This window comes from Drechmeria coniospora, chromosome 03 (genome assembly GCF_001625195.1).
Source record: "Drechmeria coniospora strain ARSEF 6962 chromosome 03, whole genome shotgun sequence".
In the NCBI taxonomy this organism is placed as follows: domain Eukaryota; kingdom Fungi; phylum Ascomycota; class Sordariomycetes; order Hypocreales; family Ophiocordycipitaceae; genus Drechmeria; species Drechmeria coniospora.
The window spans coordinates 813,493-836,506 of NC_054391.1; the positions used below are offsets into that span (position 1 = coordinate 813,493).

Genomic DNA, 23,014 nt, shown 5'->3' on the forward strand with positions numbered 1-23,014 from the left:
TCCGAAATCTAGTATTTTCCCGGCCGCATCCTCCTTGCTAACTTTACGAGCCCTCCGATATGCACGTCGGAAGGGCGATCCCGATGTACGAAATTATTATTACCCCCATCGAAGTCTTCTTCGACACCCTCTATCTCTGGTCCTATGTCGAGAAACGCAATCTCGAGACGGCGATATGCCGGTTCGAGGTGCAGAATCCGATCATCGGCTTCGAGACTATCTGGCGGCCCTTCAGCCTCGTCCCGTTCCTAAACAAGGGCGCGTGAAGGCTCCCGAACTGATACCACACTCGCGAGATGTGGACCTTACAACCCGGCTGATACCCAGAAACGAGGAGGATGCGACATCGACAACGTTTGGCTAAACTACCTGGACGATATCTCCGCCTCTGTTATAGCACCGGGGACAAGCTCTTACCCACTCGGCCGACCCCTTTGCAGTAATAAATCCCGCCTTATTCCTTGTAACGCTTTTCGTTGACAACCATACCGGGGGTGGCGAAGGGGGATTGTTAACACTGGGTTCAGGATTTCTTCCAAGCGTTAATCAATCAGGGCGCGATGGAAGCTTCGCGCCTAGAACCCTCTGCAGACAGCACCTGCGGAATGAATGTTGAACGAGACACCCAAGGGGAGGCACCGCTACTAGAGGCGACTGATATCCTAGGCCGTAATTCGGGCTCTCCTTGTAAGTTAGTAGGCGAGGCGGCGCAGCCTACGGAGTAGATGAAGCTTCATCGGGCCGCGCTAGCTTCAGCGTCTTGCACAGTTGCGGCAGCGAATGCTTGCTGTAGCATCAAGGAGCGCTAATACGACGTTAATGCTTTGTGACGTAGCGCTGTGCTATTATTCATGGTGTTAATCATGGTGTTGCTGAAGCCCTGAACTTGGCCCTAGGGCTGCTGTACCGAAGGCCTAAGGGGCACTAAGGCGCGCTAAAGTGTGAAGTTCTGATGCTGCTGTAGTCAAGGACCCAAGTTCGAGCAGTTCCGAGGTGTCAATTTACTAGTACTGTTGGTAGCTACTTAGGGGGAAACTGATAATAAGTGATCTCTTCTGATTGAAGCAATTTGGTAGGAAGCGGGTAAATGGGAGAGGCTATCGTAGCGCTCCTATAATAGCCGCCCGGGCTGCCTGGGTCAAGTGGTAGCCAAGGCTACCCGCAGTCTTACTACCCGGCTCCGCCCAGCGGCTACGTAACTCCAGTTACGTAGCCACTACAGTCAATACATAGTTACATAGCGAGATATCCTTGCGAGAACGCTGAGAATAAGACTCCTGGGAGGTTTGTTAGCACTCCGCAGACGGGGGCACCCTTGGGAATAGGGGAGGGTAATACGGATAATAATAGCCATTGTACTTGTGTTTTCGTAATTAGTTTGTTTATAGGGGTTGGTTTTATTGACTAGTTGTATAAAATAGGAGAAAAAGTAATTGAACGTATGTCGACTTCTATTATTAAAACATTTTTAACTGCAATCATTATGAATCTCATACCAGCCGCTCTCTATTTTTGAGTTTAATTGTTCAAAAAAAAAGTTTAATTGTTCAATCCATGCCGCTTATTTATGAGCAGGCCACACCTCCAGGTGGTACTATAACGTTTCGGCGTTCAAGGGTAGGCAGCGAGGTCGAGACGGCGACGAGGGCGAGCAAAAGCATGAAACGACGGGCGAAAGCCATATTTGCAAAGGTACTTCGAACGAGCGAGGAATTCCGCTAGGACCTCTGGGTGTTATCGAAGCAGTTAACCTCGCAAATCCCTGCGAAATAGGCGATAATTGTACTGGAAAATAGCGTTGCAGACTGGATACAGAGTTACCTATCTCGTACGTCTATTACAAGAAACGTTCCATGTGGAGTATGGTACATGGATAGAAAGCCTGGCATGCATGAAGGAAATCTCATATATGTTATGCAGCAACCACGCTGGACAGTATTGTGCTGACGCCCGAAAACGAGCTACGCTGAAAGTTGCTGGGCAGATGGCGACAATATTCGAGGGCTGGTCGCCGACTTAGGTGCACATACTGCAAGCGCATGTCAATAATGTCATAAGCCTGGGTCTATGCCCAAGCTAGCATTGACCGAGATACTGACCAGGAGGGGGCACACGAGTAATTTCGGAATACGAGGAGGAATTCGAGGAACATGGGGATATGAATACGAGTAGACATACAAGTACGACTGCTTCGCACTGAAGTTGTCAAATTTGACAACTTTATTAGAATAGCGGGCGGCATATCCCGAGTCCCACTTGGTCCCAAAATACGAGAGCTAGTCAAGCACTATCTGTTGACACCGACCCGTGGTCCAAACCACCATTCTCCGGCTGCTCACTCAACTTCAAATAGAGTTTTCTAACTTGATACACTTACCGGATTGGACTTGGAATGATATTTGTAATGCCGTTCACTATACTGGCCGCTAACTTGATTCTAATCAGGCGTTACTTACATGTGATAGCGACTTCGGAGTCAGATGGTTCGCAATTTAGAGCATGCATATAACCAGCTACGTCCGTTGGGTTTTAATGCCCTCACTAGACTAGAAGATGCAAGCATAGTACCTGATTTTATCGTTTTTGGTTATTATACTATCCAAATCATATGCCAGCTTGTGGATTTTAATATCTGCATTGTGCCTGTGAAATTTGCTGCATAGCAGTATCGTCTATCCGCTTACCGCCCCAGTTTACAATAGTCTATCACGATGTGATTCGTCTAGGCTCATACGCAATTTGTATACGGATAGAACTGTATAAGTTTCTCTTAGTTCACAACCAAACGGAAGTGGTGCCAAGGGAATTACCTGAGCTTAGGCAGCAATTGGACGTATTGTATAAGCCTGGAAGATCTGTGTAGGGTAGTTTGGCATTACCGAAGCAGTGCGTATAGACTACGATCCATGGTCGTATTAGGAGCAATTCGCTCTGCTGCGATTCTTTGGTCTGTTTGGAGGAAGGCGGGCATTGAAGTTCATGGGCGAATCAATAATCACGCGAGCGTCTGAGTTTGCAAGCTAGAAGGAAATTGGCTGTCTAGTTAGAGGTTGCCATTTACCAGCTTGCCTAGCATATACTAAGTGGGCTACTTCGTAATTCAATTCGAAGCCAGCCAGAAGCGGCCCCAAAAAATTGTAATAGATAGTTCTAACTGTCGAAGCCTTGTACACAATGATATGGAATGGATGCGAAAAGTTGAGTATGTGAGAAATACGAAGAGGCGTCGGAAAAAGTGGCCAGTGCGGGGCAGTCACGGAAGTTAAAAAAAATACCCTACCCGAGGCTAGTACGAAGCTTGCTCTTGCCCCATGGCCTACCAAATCCAGCTCTTGATGCACTCACATGTTTCTATCATTTTTGCAGACATGCTTCTTCTATCCCGCGTGATCTGACGTATTGTGCCTGAGAAGATTTTCCCTGCCTCTGTTTCATTGGTGGGATACAGAATACGTCAATAGCCGTACGGAGGAGAGAAAGGGAAAATAGCCTGCTGGGTCGGTTCAAGCCACCACTGTAACGCCGTTTGTGCCCAATTCCGACCTGTGAGCCCTGCGAGGAATAGTCAACGTTCGGCCACTTGAATGCTTCAAGTTTACTTACATAAATGAAGCGATCGAATTCTCCCTCACCTCACTCGCTGAGCTGTACACCTTCCTCCTCCAACGACTCTCGGCGAAGGGGCTGGCCTTGGACAGCAGGGGCCCTGCGTACGGGAGGGAGTCTGTATGCGCTTGACGCTATAGGACACGAAAGGGGGAGAATGACTTTTGACATTTAACTCATCACTTAGCTGAAACAAAGACCCGCCGAGCCCAGCCACGCAAAGAAACTTGTACCGGTTGTGGTAGTAATACGGTGCATAATGAGTCCTCGTATGGAACATAGAAGTGGAGGTTACAGGTTGTTTTTGAACTGATATTCAAGAAGTATTGCAACCCCCTTGATCCCAAGTTATAAAGTATCGCTATTCTGAGTTGCTACAAGTTAGGTTTAGGATGACTGGGCAAAGCCTTCACATGTTGTAGATGAAGTGGATAACAAGTTATGTAGATGGAGCTGGAGAATTCTACAATAGATAAAAGGAGAACAATTTTCCTACTGGCTTCCAGAACAGAAATTGGTGCACGACTGTTTACGTCGCTTTTTCCTTCTCTAATACCTACCGCAGAACAATGAACCCAACTGCTGTTCTTGTTGTTTTCTCTTGGCTTAGCGGCGCTATCGCGCCTCCCCCCGATGAGCCGCCCGCAAGGAAATGTCAGGGTGACGCTAGATTGCGAGCTTCCGCCTGGTAGAGAACCATCAACATCCAAGCCGCCGGACCGTAAGTCAAGGAACTGCCCCTTAAGGACATTGGATATTCCCAAAGTTCTATCTGGGCCAACTTTGGAAATGGAAATCTGTCCAGGAAGAGATTAACCGTATTATGACCTTGACGCCAGAAGAGAAGAAAAATGCCGGCAATAAACAATTTCCTCGAATCCGAGTTGCGCAGTTTACGCGCAAGGCTGGATCTCGGTGGACAATCGACGTCTGTACCTCTTCTCTTCAGGTCAGCCATAGATCCCGATACCAAGATTCCAGTTGAACTCCTCAACGGAAAACAGGCCATCAAAGAGTTTCGTAATAAATTGAGCACCAAGGTCGGCGGAAAGAGTATCGAAGTACGTTCAGGGGGTGATCGGCCATGCAAGCGAAACGATAATCGCTGCGCTAAACCCGGTACTCCTAGTTCAAACGCAAAGCCTGTCTAATACAAGCGGCGCAGACGATCGGAAAAGACCAGCCTTGAGAAGACAAAGGCTTGCCGCTACCGCCCCTCGTACAGCCACCAGGGTCGGTGCGTTGGCAGCTGTGGGTAACAATATGTAGCCACTTGTAATGCCAAAAGCAGTATTCATAGTGTCCACTCGGATTTTAAGGATTTTAACCCACAGAACTGCGATACCCAAGTAGCTTGGTGTTGATCTGGCAATGACGTCGACCCCAAAGCGTTCGTAACAACCACGTCGCGCCGACGCGCCAACGAGCCTGTAACGGGGTTAAAGTCCGGGTAGTTAGTTACGCAACTGTGTCTACATTTGCGCCTATTTAAGCAGGCACTGAGGACACCTGGTGGTCGGCAACAATAGCATCAAGAAGAACGCCAATAGATTGATTCTGACCCATCTTACAGTACTTGATTCGTTGTAGCTCTAGTCCGGGCGGACCCCCTTTTCCTCTGTTGCATCAGTTATTAGCACGGTATGTATCCCCGCGCAAATTGCTATCCGGAAAAGAAGCAACAGACAGCGGATCAATGGATCGCAAACGACCACTTGATCAAATCAAGGAGATCTTGATGATCGAATGCCCTGATCAAGGCAAACAACAACAATCTCGACAATCCAAAGAATAGCCGCAACGGTCACACGAAGCTCTGCTTCTTCGTCCCCTATCCACCAAAATGCATCATTGCACTCGTACCGACCAAGACAGTCACCACGCCGCTCTTTTAAAGGACTCACCAACAAGGAAGATATACCTTCCTTCTACTTCCTTCCCTTACGACCTTCCCCCAATACAATGCCTCCTCATCCAATTCAACAATCGCCACAATAACAACATCAGCCAGCTTCAAGGCAATAAGACTCCAAACGTCTGAAGATTGAGATAGGTTGTCCGGATCGTATTAACGCATTGCCAAAAGCAGTGAAATCTGGGAATACGTTAACCCAGACAAAGCAGTAATACTATCACTACTACAAGAGGTTACCTATAGAGAGGAAGTTGCCAAGGTCAATGCAGCAACCCTTGCCAAACTCGAGGATGAAGGCAAGGAGGGCCAGTTCGTTCCAATCGAATACCTCAGCCCTTAGGATAAAGAGAGGTACCAACTCGAACGTGTCGAATACGATAGTACAATACGACGGTACTATATCCAGAGGAAGACGTGTACGGAACTCGTGAAGTGGATAGAAGAGACAGTTAATCCGGATCTGTTGACGAACCTCAATAATCTTATAAAGGTATCTGAAATCGATAGCAAGATCAGGGAACGGCTAGGGATCATACCACACGTACAGGAAATCCAGATACGGACCATCTACTCCAAGGTAGTTAATACCTCACGCCTAGGCGTATTCGACTGGTATTAGCAATGGGAGGCGGCATATATCGATGCAGTTGCCTTCGATATCCCTGATATCCAAGGCACCTTCGGGATCACCCAATTCCTCGATACAGCGGAGTCGTTCAACGCTAAATGGTCTCGAATGCAACAGGCTAGGTTAATACATCGTTACTTTGCCGGCAAGGACATTGATATAACGTTAAAGCAGCTGGTGGTAGAATTCCTCGCTCAAACCAAGTCCTAGTTAGACAGGCACAAGGTATCGTTAGTCTCGAGCGCCTTTGCTACTTCGAACTCAGCCTCGGACCAGAAATCGAAAAAGACTTATTACTGCCTATGTGGAATTCATAAGACGATGCATAACTCGAATCCGATCCACTGTGGTGCGTTTTATATAGCCGTTTTGGGTAGCACTTCCTTTAGCGGCAATATCAAGAAAGATAGGATCAAGAGGTACAAGAAAGCAATGAATCAGAGCCGTTGGAAGCAGACGGTAGAGGCTATCAAGGCCTCAAGAGGGATAACCCCAACAGCGAATAAGGCGATATGGCCTCAACCAGATACTGTATATATTGTACTCGATGAACTGCCGAGAGTTCAATCAGCATTCAACATAATGCCAAAAGCACATCCGTTAAAGAACTCGACCCTCCTCGATAACTGCGCAAGTACTCACGTTATTAAATCTAAGGATCTCCTTGTAGATCAAGTCCTTAGTGAAGACTCTGATGTAATCTTGATAGGGGATACAGCTGTCCAAGTTATGTACAGAGGACAGAGGGTAATGAAGGGAGTATTGAATGGCCCGGATGGACCAAAAACAAGGGACCTGATCCTAAAAGATATTGCATTCATCCCGGGATTCCATGCGAATTTGATAAGTGGAAGCAAGTTGCGAGCCCTTGGTCTGTGGCACTGTAGTGTTGATAATACCCTCAGATTTGGCACTCTGCAACAGAACCAGGTTGTACTTACCCTCTCACGCCAATACGGCCTTATCGTAGCCGAATTCAAGACTCTTGAATCGTACTTTGAGCTGCTATATGCTCCATTATATGTGTTCTTGACCATAGGCGATGCGGCAAGGCGCTATTGTAGAAGGAATCGATCAATAATGCCTCGGAAGGAACGTTGAAATGAAGTTAAAGTTGTACCACCTACAATCAGGTCATACAGGGCCTAAAGCCTTAGAGAGGCTAGTCATACAGGCGATTGGAGTCAAGATTCGGGGCCCAGAAACAATTAAATGCTCGGACTGTGCGTTAGGCAAAGCACACAAGATTGTTTCCCGCAGAACACCCACTACACGGTCCCAACAGCCTTTCTATCGACTCCTATTAGATATCTTCGAACTTTCGGTTGGATAACGGCTACACATACACCCTATTGGTTACAGACGAGTGTAGCGGGGCCATATTATTGTGGAGACTTGCTTCCAAGACTGCCTCCTGCAACCTAATTCAAGGCTTCAAGGACACGATCCGCCGCTACTTCGGCATTTACGTATCCAAGATCAAAATGGATAACGAGCGTTCCTTTGTTAATCTACCGCATTAAAAGAACTCACCTTTCCAGATCTGGGCCAAGCGCAAAGGCATCGAACTCAAGCTTCCATCTTCACATACAAAGAACCAACAGGCGGGGCAGAGAGGCCGGGAGGCATCATCCAACAACGCCTGCAATGCTCAATAGGAAAGCTCCCTCGCAACCTCTGGCCAGAGGCCTATCAGAATCTTGTACGAATACACAATATACTCCCTCGGCAGCGGAACCAATGGCAGCCACTAAGAGAATATCTCAACCGATGGTTTTATCGCCATTTACAATAGTACGGCCGCATAGGATTAACAGCAGATTACACCCTTAATCTACGACTACGCTGGACCAATATCTACGCATTTGGATGCAAAGCGTACCCTCTTTACATCGACTACAAAACAGGCCACCAGAAGAGGGCATCCAAGATTCGACTTAGGGCGCATATCGGTTACCTTGTAGGGTACCACGTACGTAACATATATTGCACCTAGGTCCTGCAGTTAAGAAAGGCAATTATATTACGAGATATTACATTTGATAAAACAAGTTTCTTCGATCCCTCTACAGAGGATCTTCAGATCCCTATCGAAGAATACATTCCCCTCATACAGTCTCTCGAGATACCAGTTCAACAAGATACTACTGTACTTAACGACTATATCGAGGCATTCAACACAAATATCCTCAATATACCTTCTGACGATTCGAACTCAGGGGCACGTAGAGGTACAGAACCAGAACTACGTGGAGGTACAGAACCAGAACCCTCGAATTCTACAACAATCCTGGTGGGCGAGGACATCTCAAAGATCCCTGTACCCGACCAAGGACTCCTTACGCCAGAAGGAACGCCGTACCCGACGGGGGCCGCGGCGCAGATATCCGACGATGATCGACCCTACGAGACTCTTATGCCACAAGAATACCACAGATCACAACGTTCAGTCATACCCGAAGATGACAATGTGTACTCCACGCCGATCTCGGCTATATTAGAAGACGGCACACATCTAACCCTTGATTAGCTTCCCAGTTCGGCGCCTCGGAACAGACTACAGGACAGCAAGTTCAGATATCTTCAACAGAAGAAGCTATTCACAATGCATCAGCGATTCCGCACCCTACACCTGCAAGACAACGCCAGCCCCATAGGTCTCAGCTCGAATTGTACGTACGGCAACCGGCCTAGAAGGAAGAGCTCGAGAACACTACGGCCGAATAGAAGGGACAATATCTTCGCCGCCCTTTCTACAATGGACCAACGTACAGGTAACCCAGTCACCTTCCACGCAGTCTTTACAGCCGCTGCAGCCCATAACGCCCCACAACGTACACATCGGGATACCCTCACCCGACTTCCAAAGAGGTATCAAGATCTTACCAATCACCCTTACGGTAGAGAATTTAAGGAGGTATACCGGAGGGAACTTTACGATCTTACCCGTCGCGGCACTTGGAGACTCATTGCCCGCAGACGGGCGCAGGGCAACCCGATTCATCTCGAATAGGTATTTACCTACAAGTTGGATAAGAACGGCTTCTTAATCCGATGCAAAGCACGCATCTGCGTTAGAGGCGACCTTCATAGCGAATGCAGTAACGAACAAACATACGCAGCAACACTAGCAGCAAGAACGTTGCGGACAGTTATATCTATTGCTGCTAGACACGATCTCGATATACGACAATTTAACGTAGCCAGCGGCTTCCTCAACACTACGCTTAATAGCAAGAGCCCAATCTACGTAGACCTCACTAAGGGCTATATCGAATTGGGCTTCCTACACGATAGTGAGGACCCTCCAATGGTAGCCCAACTCAACAAGGCGCTATACGGGCTACGACAGTCACTACTCCTATGGTACAACGAGATGTCACAAAAACTTAAGGCACAAGGTCTCCTTCGAACGTCAGAAGAACCCTGTGTATTTACAAACGATAAGGTACTAATCCTCGTCTATGTTGACGATATTCTTGCCCTATCACCAAAGGGGCACTCTGTCGACGATATCTAGTCAAACACTGGGGAAGGTAAGTAGGAACTTCGTGAGGAACCTGGCTTCAGCTGATATCTTGGTATTATTATCATTAGGGACAGATCGAAACGAACGATTTACCTGTATTACGACGCCTATATCGACAAAACCGCTCGCAAGTTCGACCTTGCAGACGATCCTACGAACCCACTTGCAATCCCGATACCCCCCATACCTCTCACGAGATACGAACGGCAGGCCACTCGTCAAGAGGTTAAGGCGATACAAGAACGAGTCGGGTCTTTCATATACACAGCAGTTACAGTCCGGCCAGATATAGCCTATGCAGGATTACAACTTTCACGATTTCTGACGAATCCTTCCCCAATACACCTTGCGGCCGCCATTCAATGCATGCGATACCTATACTCCACAAGGCATCTTGCGATCATACAACGGATGGCTCCAAGGCAAAGCACTCGTCATTGCGAGCGACGCCTCCTTCGCGGATGATCCTGAGGGCAGACGTTCCTCGCAGGGATATATCATGATGCTATACGGCGGGCCAATTGTGTTGAAGGCTAGCCTCAGGATACAGTTACGACTTCAACAACAGAGGCCGAATTGCTGGCCTTGGAACGCGCAACCAAGGAAATCTATGCATTGGAGAGACTCCTACAAGGAATCTTTACAAACCTAGGGCCCTTCAAGCTATTCTGTAATAACCTCCAAACGATCCAACTCATCGTTGAAGAAGGTCGGATCTCAACAAAACTACGCCTCGATGATATACAGAACATGTGGCTCAAGCAGGAATACGGCAAAGGAAGGTTCCTAGTTGAATATATGCCAACCAATACGATGCCGGCTGATGGTCTAAAGAAGGCGTTACCAAGAGGCAAATTCCTACGCTTCCGAGCACTTTTGGGCCTCAAGGATGCAACAGGAAGGATCACGCGCCCGATCCAACAAAAAGGGTAACAACACTACCCTATCCGACCCGAAAACCCGTTGAGTACGTCGCGATAGCTTCATACAGCTTTGACCTGATCACCCAAATCTGGGGGGTGTGTCGCGCCGACGCGCCAACGGGCCTGTAACGGGGTTAAAGTCCGGGTAGTTAGTTACGCAACTGTGTCTACATTTGCGCCTATTTAAGCAGGCACTGAGGACACCTGGTGGTCGGCAACAATAGCATCAAGAAGAACGCCAATAGATTGATTCTGACCCATCTCACGATACTTGATTCGTCGTAGCCCTAGTCCGGGCGGACCTCCCGACATCTTTGCGGCCCTTTCTTGAGAACTGCCAGTGGTTGTGAATGAAGCCCTGAGAAGCACCTAGAGCCGCTATACAGACAGTCTGGGCTGTCTACACCTGAAAGAGTCGCACGAGAAGCAACAACTCAGAAGTTGTACGCCCAACATCACGAACTTGGCTCCATCAGATTTGTCACTCTGGTTGACATGGAATGACGGCTATAGAGGCAGGAAGAGGACAATCGCCACTACGGCTCCTCTACCACTCCTCAAAAATTATTCCAGACTCCGTTTTTGGAAGTGATCGGTTGAAGGCCAAAATTGCCGTTGAGAAGGGGTGCCGCTAAGGCCGTACGCATGACCATGGCGTCTCAGCGGCCCCTTGGTTGTGAGCAGTCATGGCCATTGCCGCGCCAGTGATGACATTGAAAGTAGCCACTGTCGCGACGTCTCTGCGCCTGTCGATGGCAGCCAATTAAGTACAAGCACCTGGTTGGCCATAGGGTCGATTACGCTGGATCTTGTCGGACGCCGTCAAGATGCCTCGGCGCGACGAGACTCGCATCCTTTGTTCATAATTATATCCAATTAGAGACAAACTACTATGGTCTTTCATCCGTTAATATACATCCGGATGACGCTCCACATCGGAACTTCCAGCAGCAGCGCCGTCAAGTCATATGAACAAATGTCGTGGCATATCTTGTCCCATGCCCTTCGACAGCCTTCTGCCGTCAGTGATAGAGCATGTTGGGCATCCAACCCCCCCCACCTCGGCGAGCTCCTTCACAGACTCGATGTCGTTGGTGCATGCGAGTAAAATCCCTATCCCAACGTCGTGTCTGGATTTGATGATCTCAAGCGTTTTCTCCGTCTGCATGGCGTACGTATTCCATAATGCAGCCGTCGCCCAGAGAAAACATTCGGCGTCTGGAGCTTCGCCCTCGCGCCTGCGGGAACCAAAGGCACGTCATGAGGCGCGACTCGGTTTCTACCCTACGGCGGGCGACATGCTGATGGCTGCGTCGCCGAGGAGGGCACCAGATACCAGTGTGTTGATGTCTGCGAAAGAGGCATCACATTACATCGGCAGGGTCCTTGCGGCAGGGTCCTTGGAGTCTAGTCTGTTGAATCAGGCAAAGCGGTACGGAGTGCGGATGCGACCTTGGATGGCGGGCTGCATGATGGATGGAGAGAGCTGAGGGTGAAAGCCCTTCCTTTATATATCAGAATGCTTCTTTCATCGCTTAAGCAATGTCCCGGCGACAATAATTGCCAGCCGCGCCTTGACATGATGAAGAATAGAAAAAGTCTCGAGTCAATAGTATGGAAGGCAGAACGCGGACGCTTTCTAGCACGCAAAGTAACTTATATGGGATTAGGACTTGAGTGTAGTTTGAGCAACCTACGTTCTTTGAGGTTTACGTGAGTTCACGCTTAAGATAGCCCGGCTGTAATACGTGCTACACCGCAACACAACATGCGTAACCACATATTCTCTTTCACCAAAAGTATTATCCCGTAAAGAGCTCTTTATACATACGCGCGCGTACACGCACACGCATTACCACACAAGAAACAGACCTGGACAATATTAGCACTTCATCTTGAGCACACCCATCGATCCCCTCCACTCGAGTCTCAACCCGCAAAGAATCCCCTCTGGCTGACTCTCTGACAGACGACAGGTTGACCACATATTACCTACCTACCTACCTACCTATCTAAATACATACATACATACAAAGTGGAGCAGTCTGTAACGGTTATGCCTACGGTCCAAGATACAGACTTCGGAACAACCTGTAACGGCTGCACCTACGGGTCCGAGTTACAGACCTCTGGAACAGCCCGTATCGGTCACTCTTACAGCTTGACTCACGCACATGCGTTACACCTATGAAGTCCCGAGAAGACTAAGAACATAGCAAGCACCATTCTCCGTTAGTTAAATTGATAGTCAATCATACATTAATTTAAATTCGACTCATTTCTGTCTCCTCCTGTTGCCAATCGGTCCCTCATTACTAATGTGATATGCCCCATGTCTGACGTTTGTTCGGTCGACGGTATTATCGGCTCGTCTAGATTGGTAGATTGCCTCGAAGAAGACGTAACAGATAGGATTCGAGTACTTGATGACCAACTTGGGCCCCAGAACGAGTGTAGCGATGTAGTACCGCGTCGATTCGATTTACTGCTGAAGGTTTGTGGGAGAGGATTTGGGTTCTATTCCGCCTATGGAATTTGCAGCCGCGAATCTTCATCCAACAATCGAGCGCCAGAACAGCGAGATAGCACGCTGCAAAGCGACAGCGTGAACTCCGCCTCTTTGCAATAGAGACAGCGGATCGTTGCACCAATCTATACGACTTCCACAAGTATTCTTGACCAACAAAGTGATTATGTTCTAAATACATAGAGAGTAAGAGTAAAATGAGAAATCCTCCTATTTATAGTGACCAGTGCATGTTGTAGCCGCATGTATGGGTAGTTGTAAGCCGCTCATTCTAGCCGCTGTAGGCGGCCGGCTGCAATTTGCTGTGTATACGAGTGTGAAGCCGTGCGTTTTGCGGACTTAGCCAGCTATTATAACCAGATTATAGTATTTAAGGCAAGAAGATATTTACAATATGAAAAGACTTTTATTTCTACTACGTAGGCTTTCCCGTCAGCTGGCGCCAAGTCAGCCGGTATTGTGTACCTGAGATTGTGCTGCTTCTTGCGCGGTCCGACAACAACTGTGTTGCCAGAGGTGCAACGCCAATGCCCACAGCGCCGGAAAAGAGCAAGGGCATCCTTGCATCGATTCCCAGCATTGACACCCGAAAAATTGGTCTCAGGAGAATAGCTTCCGACCTCGGTAAGAAATGCCGCAACTGCTTCATGGGCCCTCTTCTGGCAGTGGCTGTCGTTGAGGATGTCGAGAAGAATGTTTCTGGAGGCTATCACCCGTCGACATTGGCTACGCGATTGGCAGCCGTAAGCTGACGTGCACAGCGTCAAGCTCGGCCACGGCGCCTTCTCGACTGTCTGTCTGTCTGGTTGGTCGACTCCGGTGCGCAGCCACCAGCAAACTTTGCATTGAAGTTTAGTTTATTGGTGCTGATGTCGCCGAACCAAATACGTTGATCGTCTACCAGCATCTCGGCAAAGCTGCCGGCTCTAGACATCCTAATGTGCTAGTTCTGTGTGGCTCATTACAAATCATTTAGACCAAACGTCTCGCGTCAGTATCTTGTTTTCCCGGTTCTTAGACATGGTCATTACAAGTTCAGGCTTCCGCAGCATTGTTCAGCCATTGTCCGATTCGACGTGGGTTAACAAGTTGCCAGCGCAGTAGCATTCCTCCATATCCATAGAGGGCGCCATAGCGGTAAGTTCAATTTAATGTAAGTGACCAAAGAACTAGATATATAATATTGATAGTGACAGTGATGGCGGAAGGAAGTCGTACTCAGCGGACTCGAACCACTTCTGTTCGACATCGACGAGAAAACTCAATGTTCGGGGGCAGGTCGTATGGCAGAATTGGGATCAGGTCGTAGCCTTGGACCACCGACGAGGAGTCCTGATCTCCAACGTCCATGGCCCATATTCCAATGGCAGCACCCACGTCGATAGCCCGCCTACCTTATCTGTTCATCTGTGGTGCCATCTTCGTCCACTTATGGTGCCCTATCGGCACTGTCAGAAGACGGCCCTGAAGCATTCGTGCGTGCAGTTCCTGGATGGCTAGCACCGCTGCATCCTGAATCCTTTTGTCATTCATTAAGCTCTCGTGTACTTCGCTGCTTTTTCGGACATTTAGCTGGATAATTCGAAGTGCGCATTTCATGCTGAGAAGGTTAGAGCTTCTGGCAGGTCCTGCTGAACGACTCGTGAGGTCCTCCGCAAAGCACACACTTGAAGATAGTCTCATTGTAGGCACTGTGATGATGACCTTCTTTGGTACGTTTCCCACAAACCTGGATCATGTTGCACTAGAAGGCTTTATGGCTGACCTTTGACAGTTGCAGCATTAGTCTGGGCTAGGTCGCCGTTCGAGGATCCCTGTGTATCTATATTCACCTCCTGCATAGAAGAATTCCCCCAACAGCACTCTCCTCGCGTCTGAGCCTTTGGTAAAGTATACGACCATAAAGCCGTATGCCTTCGGAACGCCTCCATGGCTGAACCACACTATCTTCGCAATCTGAGGGGCAATTTTTTTTTTGCCGAGCGCTTCAGGAGCTCCACCTTGGACATCACCCATCTCGTCCAGCACTGCCATACGGTTGACATGGTCGACTTTGACTGGGTAGAGCTCATCTCGAAGAATCCGGACGCCTGCGTCAATTTGGCTCTAAGCAACCGTTTCACCATGAGATGTTCTTCGTTTCCGCATGCAATTAGGATGAGGGAGGATTACTTCGGGTCCTCTATCACGGTACGGTACCGGCAAGTAGCCTGACCCTGCTCTGTCCTGACCTTTCTTTCTGCTATTGTGTTAATGGCGCCCGCTGTGATCTCTCCCTCATGGCCGTCTTCAACTCGAGACGTGTCGATCGTGCAATAGAGCCGACCAGTAAAGGTTGACTATGTTGTATTACCGGTCGAAAGGGCCCTGATATTGCTGAGCTGGGAGGATGGCGGCGGCTATGCGACCTCTTCATAGGATACTCGTGGGGACTCTGCTGGGTGCGTCGCGATGGCTTCAGCATGTTGGCTAAGTTGCTGCAACTCGTTACTCATTTGCCTTCTCCTCATTTTATCTATCTTCCGGTTTGTCTCATCCTTTGTATTGTCCATCTTCCGGCTTAATTCTCAAACCGTGTCTTACTGCGATTTGACGACCTCATGTAGTCCCTGGATCTTGTCGCTGTACTTGCCCAACATCTACAGGGCCCGTTGAAGCATCGCTCTTCCATCAATCTGCCGCTTGTACTCTCCTTCGTTGCAGTCGCACCATCGGGTTCATTGTCGTCCGATGTTCCCTGTGTTGCACATGGGGTCGTCCTTTTTGGTTCCTTGTCTGTTTCTTCAAACCGTCATGCTGTATGACGAACCTTGATAGTCGCGCGTCGATTTCACGTTGCGAGGCAATCCGCCCCCACCACCATCACGTTCCTATATAATTCCGCCATGACGAAGGTAAGCGTACTATTACGAAAGTGAACCATTACTAAAAAAAATTCAAGGAACAAATAATATTAAATAATTGATTATCGTGCAGCTCGCTTCCAACAGACTTCCTTCTTGGGTCAGTACAGTCTCTAGGTATGTCGAAGCTTATATCATGTGCCTTAGGAATGTGCTTGGATGTCCTATCGTCAGTATGCAACGCTACCAGCAGCACCCTTGGAACGGGAAGCAGCAAAGGATGCATGGCAGGCTATTTATAGATTGATTCTTCAGAAGCTGATTGATACGATGCCCTATCGCGTTGAGGCTATTATTGCAGCAGAGGGGTGGTATACGAAATATTGATTGTTATGATCGCGATGAATTTGGCTAGGCCAGGCTAGAAAATGGTACCTGAATATGGGCAAATACCCCCCCCCCCCACTATATACATGTCTCTCCCCAAGTTTTGCCATGTTCTCCTAACAGCCCATACAGCACCCATTGCTAGCTTTTTTTTCGTTTCCACGTCTCCTTGGGGTCTCATGATGGGTTTTGTTACTAGCAAGCTGGCTTGAAGGCTATTCTTCGAGTGTCCAGCGTCCTATCTTCGGCGGCTGGAGCGGCGCTTGCTGTTGAAGGCACGAGATAACAAAAAAGTTAGTAGTGAGGTGAGTTGTTGTGACCTTTTTAACGTTGCGTATGGTCGAGCCGGCCGGTGGCTATCACAAACCGTATTATTGCGCAGACTGCGTTCATGTTCGGCGTCCATTTTGCGTCGTGTGATGGTAACTTTCCTCCTAGCAAGAACGAGATATTCCCCCTCTGGGTTTCAGTACACTATAGCATCTCGGCTCGGTACGTCGTCCATTGCCTGCACCAGAACAAGAAATGCTCAACGGTTTCAGTAGCATGTCCGCACGTACATTGTGGTGATGATGCTGATGTAGTACGATATAGGTATCCGTTCAATCTTGACTTGCCCGTTCTGAGCTGTGCCAGTACGCTAGCTTCTTTCGATAGTCATACAGTTGTCATGTGTATTGCCTGGAAGTACAGCATTAACCCTCTTCGAAAACTTCCCGATATCGTCCGGTAATTGCTTCCCGTTGCTCTGACTTGATCGCGCTATGTTGAGGGTCGTTGACCGCATCCTAAGAAACTTCCTGGCTGGGGTTGCGCCCTGCCATGTAGCATCTCGCGCCTCTTCTTTGGCAGCCTTCAGAAGATCATGTTCAACAACAGCAGGTAGCCTTGAAACAATCACGGCATTTCCATTGTCTTTCAGTGCACTGACAGCATTATATATGCAACCAACTTAGTCTTGGCCGGATTGTTAACGCGGGTTTTGCAGTGTGAGGACAGCGGCGTTGTGGCTTGTCGTAATGCCATACCGCGATATCTTAGCTCTGGTGCCGCTTTAACGAATATGCTGCCGCCGCCAGCTCCCCGGAGAATGGATTTTGCTCCTCCCTTACGCCGAGTTTAAAGGAAAACCGATCCAACGTCGCCCCCCTCGTACTGACGCGGGGATCTCAACGACCCCGCCGACTCCTACCACCCCATTTCGTGCTGAGCAGCTCACAGCGACCCGTATCGCCCAGTCCCGGTCGGTCTGTCTCGTATCTGCCTTATCCTCGTCGTCGATTATAGTTTGTACTCGTTCCGCCAATAGTGCCAACGCGAATGGATTAATAGTTTCCAATTCATTCATCGGTATCTCCCCGAGAGTCGTCGCCATCTTGTATATAGCGGCGAGCGGTGGAATCTTGTGAACTTTCGAATACGGGATGTAGCGTTGCGCAGTGGGTTGGTAACCAGCAAGGTGTAGAGGTCGCTCTACAGCTTGATCGCCCTTTTCCAAAACCGTTTCTGGGCACTGGCGATCTGAGGCTCTGCTTCTGCTATACTGGTCGCTACGGTAAGGAACGTCCCCACGATTGCTTGTGCTCCGATTTTCTGGACGTGATTGATAGAGTTTCCCCTTTTATCTTTGCACGCGTGCATCCAGACGTTCGAGACGTAGTCTACTGCCGGAGCTACTATAGCAGTAAACAACTGTCTGGCCGTCGTTGGAGTAAGACCCCTAAGTCGCTGTAACTCTATGGCCGCCTCTAAGCCCATAGTCGCTGCCCTCGCGATGTGTTCTTTGTATTCAGCCCGGCATCCATGATTACTCCGAGAACCAGAACCTTGACCTGCGTTTTCGGTTGAACCAGCCGATCCTTGACCGCGAAGGGTTCTGCGTCCGACTTATACGACTTCCGAGCGAAGTGTAGGATTGCCGTCTTGTCCGCCTCGAAAGTGGCACCGTTCCTTCGTTCCCAATCTAGCGCCGTTTCGATGATCGCTTCAATCTCATCACAATTGTTCTCCGCCGTTGGGCCAGTAGCCCATGCCGTAAAATCGTCGATAGAGGCTATAGCTCCACCGTAACAGTCTATCCGCCGCTGCACCAGGTCTGCGTTGAAGAATAGGAACAGGATCGGAGACCCGTAGGGAACCTTGTGGCAGCCCAGCTTGTGGTAAACTTTGCACCTCCGATGTTTGTCCATTGACTTGAATAGTCGCCGTGCGGTTCGAGCAAAAGGCTTCCACCCATCTGAGTAGTTCTTCTGGTATGCCCCTTGCTCTCATTCTATGAACGAGTCTCTCTTTGCACACTCCGTTGTAGGCCCCTTTGACTTTAAAGCTCACCAAGCTGAGGATCCGTCGACCTCGCCAGTCTGCGTAGATTTGTTCCTGCAGCAGTATTAACGCTTGCTCGGCAGACCGCTGCTTGCGGGCTCCAAAGTGGTTCGTTGGTAACAGTCCATAGTCTCGACGGCATGTGAGATCCTCTCTGCAACAACAGACTCCAGCACCGTCTTCAATGACCTCCGGTAGAGGAGGGAAGAAGGTGGGCAGCATTTCTTCAGTCTGTTCGATGCTATTGGCCGTACGTGTGCCGTCAGCCCTTACGAGCTGTGGCACCTTCCCGAACGCCATATCGTTTCCTGACTTCAGATACTTCGCGGCCTTCCATATGTTGTTGTTGTCAGCAAGAAACTCGTTCCAGTGCATCTTTCTCTGCCGCTTGATGGCATCGTGGTACCTGCTTGGCCGCTGCCTTAGCTGTGCTCTCGAGTTCTCCGCAATCCTGTCCTGCTCGTCGCGATGCTCTAGTGCGATTCCTCCAGTACGTGTGTATGCGCCGGACCTGAGTTGAGGTCTGAAGTCCACCAGCGCTTTGCATAGGGGCATGGCTTGCCCTTGGGTCTTAGGACGTGAACAGTGCAGTACAGGGTGAGTACTCCTGCGTGTGTTGATGGTACCACCCCCCCCCGGGTTCGTCAAAGGTTTCTTCCATATACCTAGATGTTCGTACTTTGATTTGTACTGCAACCTAGATTTGTCATGAATGACCCGTGCGTTGGGTTCCCAATATGGCCACGGCCAACGGACAGGCTGGCCTTTGCGGATGAGGTTTTCTCATGGCGACAAACAAAATGGGCCGAACTTTGGTCGACTCGACTCAAATTAAGGGGAATCACGTATTGCGTCTGCCAGGCCCGGTCTACCTGCGCGATGGAGAAAGCGTAGCCGCGAAGAGGGCAGTGGCGGTACGACTTGTTGGTCGCCTCGACGGTGACACTGCCGCAAATAGATCAAGGACCAGCTGCCAGCTGCTCATGGAGAACAGTCCGGGCAGCTGCTGGAGAGGTGCAGGTACACATACTTGCATGCACAGGCACACGGATGAACAGATGTCTCGGTCTTGTGTTGCATTCGCCTAGACCCAGGGTTCTCGTCGATTTCGCCCATGCAAACTTTCTTTTTTGATTCGGAGGAAATCTGAACACGACTGCACGCAGACAGTATCACGGTACCGTACATGTGCTGCTACATGTTAAGTCGCTGGAGGCTTGCCTGGAGCTAGGTGGCTGCGGCTTTTTGGGTGATGGGACCAATGATAATATTGTTGTCGACATCAGAAAGGACACCTCCGTCACGCTCGTGGAACATCCATCGACTAGCGGCGATGAGTGACGGATCATCGACCTTAGGAAGGCCATTGAGTCAGCCACCGTTAATTTGCGGTATATCAATAATTTTAGGCTCTATTCGGTGGAGGGCATACGGAGTAGATGAAGACGACTAGTGGAAGGATAAAAAACAGAGTACTCATAATTATACGAACCCGTTTCCTTTATTCATACGATTTTTTGCCTGGCGCCCCACAACGCTCCGCTATATAGTTTTAGTGCCAATGCAGTACAAAAAGATACATACGAGTTAGAGCACTAGCAGTCACAGCAGCGGCCCGGCTGGTCACAGCTCCGGCAGTCACAGCAGTCCTAGCAGTCACAACAGCGACCCGGCTAGTCACAGCGGTCCCGGCTAGTCGCAGCAGCGGCCCGGCTAGGGGATCTTAATCTTACAGTATCATATATTGCAGTTAACTTACTTTCTAACCAATACCGTATTGCTTGTACTGCATTACTGTTACGGAGTCGCTAGGCGACTGCTCTAGGACTCTCAATGATGTTTATTAAAAGACTTGAAGGAGGGAAAACTACTTGGCAACTAGGGCTTCTAGTTGTGTGCGTTCCTCCTAGTGGGTCCCTTGGTTCCCTCCGTTCTCCTATATCGGGCTAAGCCCGATACCATAACAGTACTAGAGATTGGACTAGGGAAGAAATGATAGCGTATATTGATTAGGATAAGGCTAAAAACGACCGTCTTAATTATAAGTTAGCTGATGTAATTTTTGTATAGCCTCTTCCAACAAGGCAAGGTATTAATAGAATTTTGTTACGGAGTCACTAGGCAACTGCTCTAGGGCTCTCAATGATGTTTATTAAAAGACTTGAAGGAGGGAAAACTACTTGGCAACTAGGGCTTCTAGTTGTGTGCGTTCTTCCTAGTGGGTCCCTTGGTTCCCTCCGTTCTCCTATATCGGGCTAAGCCCGATACCATAACAAATTTGGAGAGATATTGAGGAAGATATTGAGGAACAACAAGAATTATACTTGAGATAATTACTTGTATCTTTTGTACTGCATAGGCTGCATAGGCACTAAAGTTTTATAGCGGGGCGTCGTGGGGCGCTAGGCGAAAAATCGTATTAATAGAGGAAACGGTTCGTATAATTATGAGTACTCAGATAATATAGCTTGCATTGACAAAGGTAGAAAAATGGGGGGCCCAGAAGTGGGAGGTCTGACTTAATTGGAGCGTTCTTGGGGTCGCCGTCTAGCTCCCGCAATGTATCAGCCACGTTCAAACCACATTACAATCGAGACTTACTTATCTTATACGACTGCCAAGAACTACGGAAAGTACCGAGTTTGGTACATATATATCGGCAATAGCCGTAATGTCCTTGGGAAAAGGACATGTGATACAAGCCACCAGCCGAGCCCACGCATTGGTTTGGCTGGCTTGCCTGTAAGAAATGTGGCTTCATTCCAGCCAACCGATACGAGGTCATATATTCAATAATGGTGCTGATGTATTACCATGACTATATCTGGGGACTAACAGTCGGAAAATGAACAAGTCGCAATCGAACAAGTACTACTTAATATGCCTTGTTTGAAACGGACATGAAAGTGTGGTGTTTTCTTAATTGATTTCACCAGGGCCATATTCAGTTGGGATTTATATTCAAGGATGGCGGTGTACATACAAGGAGGCGGTGTACATAGAGAAGCAGGTGTCAACTGTCCAAGGTTGATTCCAGGTGTTTTGCAGCAGGCTTGTGAACTAAAAACAGTATTCCGAGAAATTCATTATAGCTGAGGCACGGAACGAGGTCCTAGTTAAACTGTCAACTTTGCTACCCAATCTTGCTATGCATCACCACATCCGTATTATCGCTTTCAAACTATGTTGGTCGCTTTCGTGGTTGTCGGTCAACTCTGCGATCCAAGACAAGAGCAGAAAGTATCTGAGGATTGTGACGTATTGGTACTGTGTTGGGTGTTTCTGGTGGCGACATTTGCATGTGGCGCTGTGTTCGATGGGGCAGGCGGTGAGATGGCACCTACATTTGATGCCTGAAGTCTTTTGTTGAGTTGTGTGCAGATGCCGCATGATATAGTGGGAGCCACCAAATTAAAGCGGCGGCATTTCCACGAATAGACAGATACATATTCAAATTAAAGCACGAGGAAGCAGTAGTTACGTTACCTTCTACTAATTGTTAATACACAATGCATAAGAATAATCAAGAAGCTATTACACACTTACGATAGATTCAATACGTAACCGAGGCCTATTGGGGTCCTAAGTAAGCCTGTCGCTTAGATAGTAAGTCGGGTAATAACGAGCAGTTGTATTTACAAGAAGTCCGTCAAGAAGCTTAGATGTACTTCTCATTCAATCGTAGACTGAATGCTTAGATTGATAACTGAAGGACCGAACCATCTAGCTAGTGGTAGAGACTGTCCTATATATACTTATTCATTCCTTCATTGATCATACTGGATCAACTGATCATATTCATGATTCATCGATCCGTGATCCTTCTGATCGTTCCTCAATCCATCGGTCACCATTCGATGGTCACGTGATCTTCCATATCGATCCATGATCCTTCATTTGTCGGCCAACCCCTCCTTGGCCTTGTCATATGCGGCCACATCCTGCATCTCTGGTTGGGTTGACAGGTTCATGCCGCAGTGGTTGTAACATACGGCTAGTGAGGGACCGCAAGTATCCCGCACAAGAAGCACAGTTTTTTATAGATAGTTATATTTTGAGTATTCTAATTTGGACATCAAACTTTCTATACTTTTATAACTTTAATTGCACGTTGTAAACTGATACACGTGACATTTTAGCATTCTCCCAGCATAATAGAACACATACGATATACGTGACACTTCGATGAAAAAAAGTACATAGTATGCGAACAATTTCTATTAACAATACCCAATGCTGGACGAAATGATATTTATCGGGCAATTATATGCCTTAGATCTATTTTTTATGCCTTATCATTTTTTATATATATCTTACGGATAGCTACAGCACAA

At 48.3% G+C, this 23,014-nt stretch overlaps 4 protein-coding genes across 4 annotated transcripts; 3 read left to right on the forward strand and 1 right to left on the reverse strand.

The window, feature by feature from the left end:
• Positions 1-59: 59 nt before the first annotated feature.
• Positions 60-266, forward strand: DCS_06085 (uncharacterized protein; the record flags this gene model as incomplete). The annotated part of the gene is made up of 1 exon (XM_040803376.1): positions 60-266. One exon carries the CDS (start codon positions 60-62, stop codon positions 264-266), a length of 207 nt encoding a protein of 68 aa, XP_040653480.1.
• An 8,641-nt stretch (positions 267-8,907) lies between these two features.
• DCS_06086 (uncharacterized protein) lies at positions 8,908-9,669 on the forward strand (the record flags this gene model as incomplete). The annotated part of the gene is made up of 3 exons (XM_040803377.1): positions 8,908-9,066; positions 9,129-9,162; positions 9,212-9,669. 3 exons carry the CDS (start codon positions 8,908-8,910, stop codon positions 9,667-9,669), a joined length of 651 nt encoding a protein of 216 aa, XP_040653481.1.
• Positions 9,670-13,655: 3,986 nt separating this feature from the next.
• DCS_06087 (uncharacterized protein) lies at positions 13,656-13,880 on the forward strand (the record flags this gene model as incomplete). The annotated part of the gene is made up of 1 exon (XM_040803378.1): positions 13,656-13,880. The coding sequence occupies one exon, from the start codon at positions 13,656-13,658 to the stop codon at positions 13,878-13,880; it is 225 nt and encodes a 74-aa protein (XP_040653482.1).
• A 4,226-nt stretch (positions 13,881-18,106) lies between these two features.
• DCS_06088 (uncharacterized protein) lies at positions 18,107-19,235 on the reverse strand (the record flags this gene model as incomplete). The annotated part of the gene is made up of 2 exons (XM_040803379.1): positions 18,107-18,607; positions 18,657-19,235. The coding sequence occupies 2 exons, from the start codon at positions 19,233-19,235 to the stop codon at positions 18,107-18,109; spliced, it is 1,080 nt and encodes a 359-aa protein (XP_040653483.1).
• Positions 19,236-23,014: the final 3,779 nt, after the last annotated feature.